We start from the raw sequence: 9,445 nt of genomic DNA on the forward strand, positions 1-9,445 counted from the left end.
AACGCATTACCTGTTTATCCAAATGTTTTTCTAATGCTTCATCATGTCTTCTTGCACTACATCCTTGTGATGATGTTCCTACTGATATTCCTCCTCCTAGGAGCATTGTAAATAAGCTTCATGTGTTGCGATCAGTCTGCATGTCATTGTTCTGCCTTTTTTTGCTCTGGTACGTAAAGCATAGTTAGTCAATGCCACATGTGAAGATTTCCCCTAGCATTCAAAATGTGGTTTAGTATGCGAGCAGAAATTGTTAATGTGAAATGTACATTTTATATTAAAAATGTCCAGTGTTAAATGTTTTGTACATGGAAATGTATCAGTATAGTTCGATGTGTAATTAGGCTATGTGTTTGTGGTAATACCAATAACCTCCTCTCTTAAAGAGATGCCGCCTTCTCTGGTTAGAGCCTAACTTATAGGGAAATCTGGATTTATAACGGATATAATAACAAACTCACAACATACAATACACTTATTCTTTTATAAATAGTTAACATAACCAAACTCTGTTGTGGAAATGCGTGTAGGTTAATGCATTACAGAGACACAACATTTGAAGGAGTTGGTCCAGAGCCTCTCCAAATGCGATGCTGTTGGTTTCCGCTCATCCAAAATGCCAGATGTCATTGGTCGAACTGCAAGCTAGTCACCACTGACAGAGCGCATCTATTGGCTCACATGATACCTTTGTCAGCAATGTGTTGTTGCGTCTGCGAGAATGAAAATATGACAGAGGTCTGCTAGAGAAAGGATTGGGGTCCGCAAGATATATACTGTCAAAGATGCGTTTTTCATAGCGTTGTTCACTAAGAGTGGATGTGCTACTGAATCTACGGATCTACTGAATGTCGCTGTATTGTGATTGTTTCATCTGCGTGGGTAGGTGTCCCTTTCCGTCTAGTCTTGTGCTGCATAGCGTTTTGTTACTGAAGCCTTCAATAAAAAGCCTACTTTCTCAGATGTTGGCCCTCTAAACAAAAACGTTGCAAACTACGCAAATTGGCTACATGTCTTAAATAGACAATGACATCGATGCATGCATTTAAGAACTTTAAGATGGCCTAACGGTAGGCTACATTTAATTGTCCAAGCAATCTCCTCCGTGTCATGCTGAGAAGTTTATCGCTAGATTTCATATTATCACCTTGTTTTAACAGCTATCGTGTTTTGTATCGAGGTGTTTTTTCAAAGTGCCATTGAAGACTTCATCCTCACTGCCACTGTCGCTTCAAGTTCTGCCAGTGCCATAGCAGAAACAGCGCCAGCCTAATATTCACGAGTCTCGTTTGGCGCAGCCTCTGAAGTCTTAAGAGAAATCACATGCCAGGCATATTCACATGTTTAGCCCATTGAAAGAGAAATCACATGTCAGACATTCACATACCGGTATGTTCAATCCACTGAGAGAGACCTCCTGAAGATTACACTAACACACACACACAGACACAAAGGCATACATAGGCTATACACATTACACACACATACACTCATAACAGCAAATCATATCATATGTTCAACCCATTGAGAGAGCCCTCCTGAAGACGACAGGCAGCTCCTGTAGCGGGAGATATTTCTTGAGTGCCTGTATAGGTTGAAGAAACATAAACCAATAGACAGAAAAGCCATATTTCTTCAAAAGAACCACTACTGGTATTCTTTCTCCTGACACTGGTATTCTTTCTCCTAGCCTAAAGGCCTGCTCTTTAAGATGGGCTATTATCCTCCTGGACACTGGGTCTATTGAAGAACAGTTAGAGGAATTATGTTACGCATGTGCCACATGAGTATTTCATTTCTCCCCTTAAAACAGACAGCATTTTGCCCATTTAGCAGTTCTGCTACGAGGCTGCCTTGGAGTCCTGCCTAATTAAAATGCCTGTTTTGTGTAATACTTTAAATGCTGTACTCCAGATAACTCGGAAGACTGATTATTTTCTTCTTTAAATTTCACAGTTCCAACTTTAAAGTTAAGGGTAGAAACACGTCATCATCAGTAACATTTACATTTAGTCATTTAGCTGACGCTTTTGTGCAAAATGACTTACAACAATCAAGGTGCAATAAAGGTACAGTGTCACTATATTGTTAGTGCATTGATAAGTACTACTCAATCACAGGAAAGCTCCATCCCAGATGCAGAGTGAAAAAGGCTACTCTGTTATTATATATTATAATTCTTATCATGCAGTCAGTTCATCACTGTGTCTGCAGAGCATATCATGCAGTCAGTTCATCACTGGTTCTGTTATAAGAGAGTCATAATTCTTATCATGCAGTCAGTTCATCACTATGTCTGCAGAGCATGTCATGCAGTCCACTCATCACTGCGTTTGCGGAGCATATCATGCAATCAGTTCATCACTGCGTTTGTGGAGAATAGGTCATTCATTACTGGGTCTGCGGAGGTCATCAGTTTGTCTGTGGAGCATAGGTCATTCATCACTGCATCTGCAAAGCATAGGTCAAAGGTCAATCAGCACTGTGAGCCATTAGACAGGCAGGTTCAGCTGTCCTTAAGAGTTCCAAATGTGTTTTTGTTCTAAGGTGCAGTTCTTTGTTCTGCAGTGTGGTTCTCTGTTCATCTGTGCGATTCTATGCTCTGCAGTACGGTTCTCTGTTCTGTATTACGATTCTCTGCTCTGCTGATTGCAGGTATGATGTGAGGATGCGTTGCCTGGTGGCGCGGGTCAACTATAAGACACTGATAGTGATCTGTGCTGTGTTCACCCTCATTACTGTCCTGCTGTGGAACCGCTGCTCCAACGAGCCCCCGCCCAGCCCGGCCCACCCCCCACCAGCACCCACGGCCGAGGCCGATGCCCTCGACCGGCCAGAGGCCCCACCCATCGCCAGAGAGGTTCCGTACGAGGAGATCGAGTGCCTCATCAATGAAGATACCACCATCAAAGGCAGGCGTGAGGGGGCCGAGGTGTTCCTGCCCTTCACTTGGGTGGAGAAGTACTTTGGCGTGTACGGCAGGATTGCGCAGTATGACGGCGCAGAACGCTTTGAGTTCTCCCACAGCTACTCAAAGGTGTACACCCAGCGCGAGCCCTACCACCCCGATGGAGTCTTTATGTCGTTTGAGGGCTACAACGTGGAGGTGCGTGAGCGGGTCAAGTGCATCAGTGGAGCAGAGGGTGAGTTGAGCAGGGCTAAGCATGCTTACTGTAGGTCATGGATACTAAAGTAGGCCTAAATATGAGTCTGGTGTGTGTGTGTGGTCTTCAACACCCTGTGTGTGTGTATCTTCGCCCTCCCTTTCCTCAGGAGTCCCAGTGTCCACACAGTGGGGCCCTCAGGGCTACTTCTATCCCATCCAGATCGCCCAGTACGGTCTGAGCCACTACAGCAAGAACCTGACGGAGCGACCGCCCAGTGTGGAGCTCTACGACCGGCCGGAGGGCACGGTTGAAGGCCCCAGCCCCTGGACCATTCCAAAGGGGTGTGCCCTCACAAGAGTCCGTGACTTTGCACGCGCCACATCCACACGACAGTTCAGTGCCCCAGGTCAGTGATGTCACCACCCACTCACCTGCCAGCAGCCGCACCTCCACAATTCTCTTGCCCACACACTCTTACCCTCACCCACCATTCTGCTGCCACCACCCCAACACTCTTACCCCCACCCACCCAGCATTAACTCTTATCTGAAGAATCAGGCGCGCCTGCAGGTGTACGTCCGTACGCACTGTGCGTACCATCAGGCTACTCAACAGCGAGAGAAAATGTCTTTGTGTCCCTTGTGTGTGTGTGTGTATTCATACCAAATTGGCCTACCATACCTTCCCAACTATGCACAGTATCCCATTAGCTGCATGCCATCAGGCTATTTACCATTTTCTATTACGTAAAGTTAGTGAACACGTTATCAAAATTAACGTGCACACATTTTGTTTGAGCAGGAGAGAGAATACGCACGCAGGCACGCAATACGCTACTTGTAGTTTTCTTTTACTCGGCTATCTATATATGGTTATCAGCACACAATGTTGAGCTAATTCACTAACTCAATACTCATCATGGATATCACAAGTTTTAAACAACGAAAACAGAAAGGATGGAGGCAGCAAAGCTAGGAGTTATTCTAGATGGACAAGAACAAGGTAGGCAATTGGTGTGCTTGTCAGAACGTTAGACTGCACTAAAGCCAGACGTCACGTTACGCTAGAACAAAACTAAAGGTAACTTTAGCCTGTATAGGGCTGTATCAAGTTGTCCAAATGAATAGGTCATTGTAGACGTTGTCGTTGTGTTATTGCATGTGGATGTTGTTATGCTATGTAGGCTACTTTTTTGCTGACTGACCAATGCACGGACCTAAAACGGACAAATATTGTTCATGAGTGAATTATTTTTTTTTGGGGGGGGGGGTGATGGGTGTGCGTACCATAGCATTAATTCCTGCAGGCGCCCCTGTGAAGAATATAATCACTATTTTAGAGTTAAACACAGCCATGTGGACATTATACATGCACTGTGGACAAAAGTAGTGCCATCTTCTCGTAGTTAAATCTTTGTTTGTGCTTTTTGTTAGTCTTTGTTTGCTATCTAAAATTATCTCATTGTTTGTAGATAATTGTCCAGGCATCTCTCTGACTCTGGGTAACTCCAGGGACTTTGTCCTCGCATTCGACGTGAAGTTCCTGACCAACGGGAGTGTGTCCGTGGTGCTGGAGACGTCAGAAAAAGGCCCTCCGTTTGTCATTCACTACGTTACTAGCTCTCTACTGCTAGCCTACAAGGAACGCGAGGTCACCTACGGCATCGGCGCCAGGGCCGTGTGGAGCACGGTGACACGCGACCTGCTGACGGACCTGCGGAAAGGCGTGGGTCTGTCCAACACCAAGGTGGCACGGCCAGTGAGGGTGGTGCCACGGCGAGTGGTGGAGCTGCAGCTGCGGGGCTCCGGCTTCATCGACAACATCACCATCTCGTCCACCGCCCATCGCGCCGCCTTCCTCTGTGCCAGCCGCTGGCTGCTGCGGCACCAGGACGAGCGTGGAGGCTGGCCCATCTGGGTGGCGCGGAGGCTGGGCGAGGGCTTCCGGCCACTGGAGCCTGGCTGGTACTCCGCCATGGCGCAGGGCCAGGCCATGTCCACGCTGGTACGTGCCTACCTGCTGACCCACGACCCGGCCTTCCTCAGCGCCGCGCTGCGCGCCACCGGGCCCCTGAAACGCACCGTCGATCAGCACGGGGTGAGGGCCGTGTTCATGAACAAGTTCGATTGGTACGAGGAGTACCCCACCACGCCCAGCTCGTTTGTGCTCAACGGCTTCATCTACGCCCTCATTGGGCTGTACGACGTGGCCGAAACAGCGGGAGACAAGCTGGGCCGCGAGGCGGAGGTTCTCTTCAGCCGAGGAATCGAGTCTCTCAAGGCCATGCTGCCTCTCTTTGACACCGGCTCCGGCACCGTCTACGATCTGCGTCACTTTGTCTTAGGCACGGCCCCCAACGTGGCTCGCTGGGACTACCACACCACACACATCAACCAGCTGCAGCTCCTCGCCTCCTTCCACAGCACCCCCATCTTCAGAGACTACCTCAAGCGCTGGAAGACCTACCTGAAAGGAGGCCGTGCCAAGCACAACTAGCCTAGAGTGCTTTTCCCAAAACCATAAGTTCCTAACCTATTAGCAACTTAGTTGGTTGGCAATGGGAAATTGCTTTGCAACCAACAAAGTTGCTAACTTAGTTTTCGGGACACCCTGTTTCACTGGGTGTCCTGCTGTTCATAGTGTGAAGCAGCTTTGCACACTTTTTCAAATCAAATCTATGTTACTTTGACAATGTTTTTACTCCTCCAAAACATTGTGGCTATTGGACCAGATCCTAGAAAACCAGCTGATTAGTTTCTGTAGAAAAGCATGTACCTTGTCTTGGCTGAGCATGGGTACATATTTGTACATACAGGCCAGGCAGATTTGAGAACAGGCATAATCTTATAGAAGTAAATACTGGCCAAAATGTTGTTTGAGTCCCAGTATAAACCAACTAGCCTGACGAGCCAGACCCACATTAAAATGTAGGATCTGGGCACTCACCGTTCGCAGTGCTCAGTCCGAGGGGCGGGATAATCGGTGTCTTTCAAATCCCCTCTGCATGCAATAGGACAGCGCTATGAGTCCCATGCGTTTCCAACCAGCGGAGCTAGTTGGCTAGTTCAAACTTTTGCCAACTTAATAAAAGCTTAACTCGTGTCACACTGTTCGCCAACAGCAACATCCATCTTATTTGTTTTCAAGTAGCAGGGAATTCAAACCGTTGCAACTCTGCCATCAATTATTATGTTAAGCCCGCCTAAGACTCTATACACAATTTGATTGGCCTCATAGAAGTTTAATTTTTCAAGCTCACAAGCCAACGGAGAGTTGCTCGACTAGCCCTGGCAGCAAATGTAACTTGCTGCCGCTAGGGGGCATCTAGATTTCTAGGCTATAAACCAACATTATGCTGCTTCAGTCTAATCCACTTTTATAGGATCACCTAAAGAGTAGCATTAGACTCGCTGAAATCTTAGATTTAGATTTAGAATTAGATTCACTTCACTTTATTGCAGCAGATAAAATAAATGATTCATGAGGCGATCTTATCCGCGGCCATGAAGACCGTAGCCTAAATCAGCTATAGACTATTATGTCCCCCAAAGCTACTTTCACAATAACTTTCACAGTTTTCAAAGTTCAAAGTTCTTGAAATTGAGAATTTTGTTCTAACTGCATTAACAAGTATCTGAACCAATAGCCACTGCCTTTTCAAAACCACATCTCAATTTTTCTACTGTGTCTACTGTGAATAAAAAGCACATATCCCCCAGTGAGACATACAGTAGCCTACTGTGGGTTAGCTACATGTCCCCAATAACATACAGTACGTTAAGTAAGCTATATCCCCAGTGACATACAGTACTTTAAGTAGGCACATGCTGCACATCCCCAGTGGCATACAGTAGGCTACTTTGGGTAAGCTACATGCTACATATCGACATTGACATAGGGCCTAGGCTACAGTACTTTAGGTAAGCTACATGCTACATATCCACATAACGCACCCCCCCCCCCCACACACACACACACACACTACCCCCAAACACACACACACTCACTCTCTCTCTCTCTCTCTCTCTCTCTCTCTCTCTCTCTCTCTCTCTCTCACACACACACACACACATTAGAGCGCCCCCCTCAGACACACTAGAACACCATCCCAAAAGGTGTCAGGGATACATTTCCCCGAGCACCTCAAAAGATGAAGCTTGCTCCACAGTTGCAGTGCTTCCTCGGAATGTCTGTTGCACAGTCCTGCATAGATTTCCTTCATCTACTAATTAAATGTAGTTATAGAAGAGGAATCATTCAGTAAACACTCTTAGCAGTGCAGTCAGAGCAGTCAGTTAGCACTTTAAACTACATTTAATTTAAAAGATGTTTGTTATGCTGTGTGTTTTTTCTGCTGTACAGTAACTCTTTGGTTTGTGTGTGTGTGTGTGTGTGTGTGAGAGAGAATAAATATTCTTGCCTCGGAGGTGAATTGAGAAGAAAATGAGAAGAACACGGTTTCATGCTTACAGATCAAGTGTTGAGTAAACCTGATTTTACAGATGCACAACAATGCTTACAGAAGAACTGTCCAGCAAGTCTGAGATATGTGCCCAATCTCCTGGTACTACACCCATGCACAGTGTCAGGCCTCATCCAAGTTCTGCAATGATTTGAACAGGGTTTGTGAGGCCTGTGAGGAATTCTACATTTTGTAGGCTATAGGGTATTCTTTATCAGTGCCAACTTATTTGAATGTGTGCAATAAAAGTTGATATTCGTCTGTTAATTTCCTGTCTTCACTTTTGTCTGATCACATTAAAGAGAGGATGTCCCATGCTTAACTTAAAAAAAAATCTGTATGCGAGGCCGATAGTTTAGTAGGATAGTAGCCAACGTGGATTAACTGGCAGAGTTTACAAATTAATATAACATTCAGAAAGCCTGGCGGGCCATCCTATATCATTGAAATGTATAGTCTGGAATCGAGCCATTCACCTCACTTAATCCAAGGGGCGGGCAGAGAATTGTCTTTCAAACTGCCTAGGCATGCAATAGGCCAGCGCTACGACCATATCCGGTCGGCAAAGCGGCAAATACATCCTTCTTTGAAAGGAATGACTTAAGTGCATTGTGTTGCTCAACTTTCAAAGAAAACCAACAAGTCCGATTCAAACAACCGCTCTTCGTTCGCCATAGCCACCTTCCTTGTTGTTCACCGTCGCAGGACTGTCGTCATCCTGTTAAGCCCGCCTTAAGACTCTCTAACAAAATAGAGCGCTGTGATTGGATGACGTCCACGGCGTCAGCCAATAGAAATCCCTATAGTTTGATACTAGACGTACAGGCTGAGCAAATTAATTTGCCGCCGCTAGGGTGCGTCTAGATTTCTAGGCTAACATTCAGATGTATTATGTAGAAATTAAACATAATGTCCTATAGAGGGAGAGCAGCTTCACAGAAGAGAACTTCTGATGAACTTCTGCAAATTTGAGGAAAAGTTGGTAAACCACCCTTCTTACCTAATTTGAGGGTGCTGATTCTGAATATTTTGTTTACCAAGCTCAATTCTGAGTTCTAAGCCGCATAATCAGCATTTTCACATAAAATAGCGATTATTTTTGCTTATTTTTCCCTAAATTGGGTTGATTTCAAAAGTAATCACTAAAACCAAATAAAAGTGTTCTCTAAATACATGTTTGAGCATTAAAGAAGCCATACTATAGTTTATTAACGTATTTAATGGGAAAATGATTACAGTTAACATGTAATAAACTCGGAAATTCTAATCAAAACACAACCATTATTTTATTGCTAACATGTGAGTCACTCGTGGTGTTTAATGCATTTCATCACAATAACAAATTGCACAGATAACCTTCAACTCAGAATATATCAATGAATAGCGGGAATAAGCCTAATGCAGAACTGCATCTACCGTCAGCAACAACCGACAAGTAAAAAACATTTTACTTCTAGTAACACTGGATTTGGTATGTGTGCTTGCCTCCATACTAGAGCTTGATAATGTGCTCTTCTAATATGCCATTGAGCAGCATCACTTGTTGGTGGTAGAGCCTCCGATCCTCGACATCTAGAAAACAGTGGCTCTGTCATAGTGTTGTCACGATACCAAAATTATAACTTCGATACAATACTGTACCTGCCATAAATATCTTGATACTCAATACTGAAACGATATCCAAAAAGATAGAAAGAAAAGAAAGGACACAGGCCTCCTCCAAGAGTATTGAGTCATTTGTGTTGAATTTGGTGCACTTTTGGTCAATTCTGGGTTTTAAACTTCTAAACTTCCTACATAATTATTATTTTTGTTGTCAGCAAAATAGTAGTTTGTGTGTGATTAAGTCCTTTATTGTTTGTTATAGCTCATTTAT

At 44.9% G+C, this 9,445-nt stretch overlaps 1 protein-coding gene across 2 annotated transcripts; it reads left to right on the forward strand.

The window, feature by feature from the left end:
• Positions 1 to 524: 524 nt before the first annotated feature.
• glcea (glucuronic acid epimerase a) lies at positions 525 to 6,102 on the forward strand. 2 transcript variants are annotated; one of them, XM_042110496.1, is made up of 4 exons: positions 525 to 882; positions 2,656 to 3,143; positions 3,274 to 3,513; positions 4,579 to 6,102. In XM_042110496.1, the coding sequence occupies exons 2-4, from the start codon at positions 2,669 to 2,671 to the stop codon at positions 5,601 to 5,603; spliced, it is 1,740 nt and encodes a 579-aa protein (XP_041966430.1). In that variant the 5' UTR covers positions 525 to 882; positions 2,656 to 2,668; the 3' UTR covers positions 5,604 to 6,102. The 2 variants fall into 2 exon arrangements, with proteins under 2 accessions (XP_041966430.1, XP_041966431.1); XM_042110497.1 differs by lacking the exon at positions 525 to 882 and having other exon boundaries at positions 2,233 to 3,143.
• The last annotated feature ends 3,343 nt before the right edge of the window (positions 6,103 to 9,445 follow it).

This window comes from Alosa sapidissima, chromosome 11, assembly GCF_018492685.1.
Source record: "Alosa sapidissima isolate fAloSap1 chromosome 11, fAloSap1.pri, whole genome shotgun sequence".
NCBI lineage: Eukaryota > Metazoa > Chordata > Actinopteri > Clupeiformes > Clupeidae > Alosa > Alosa sapidissima.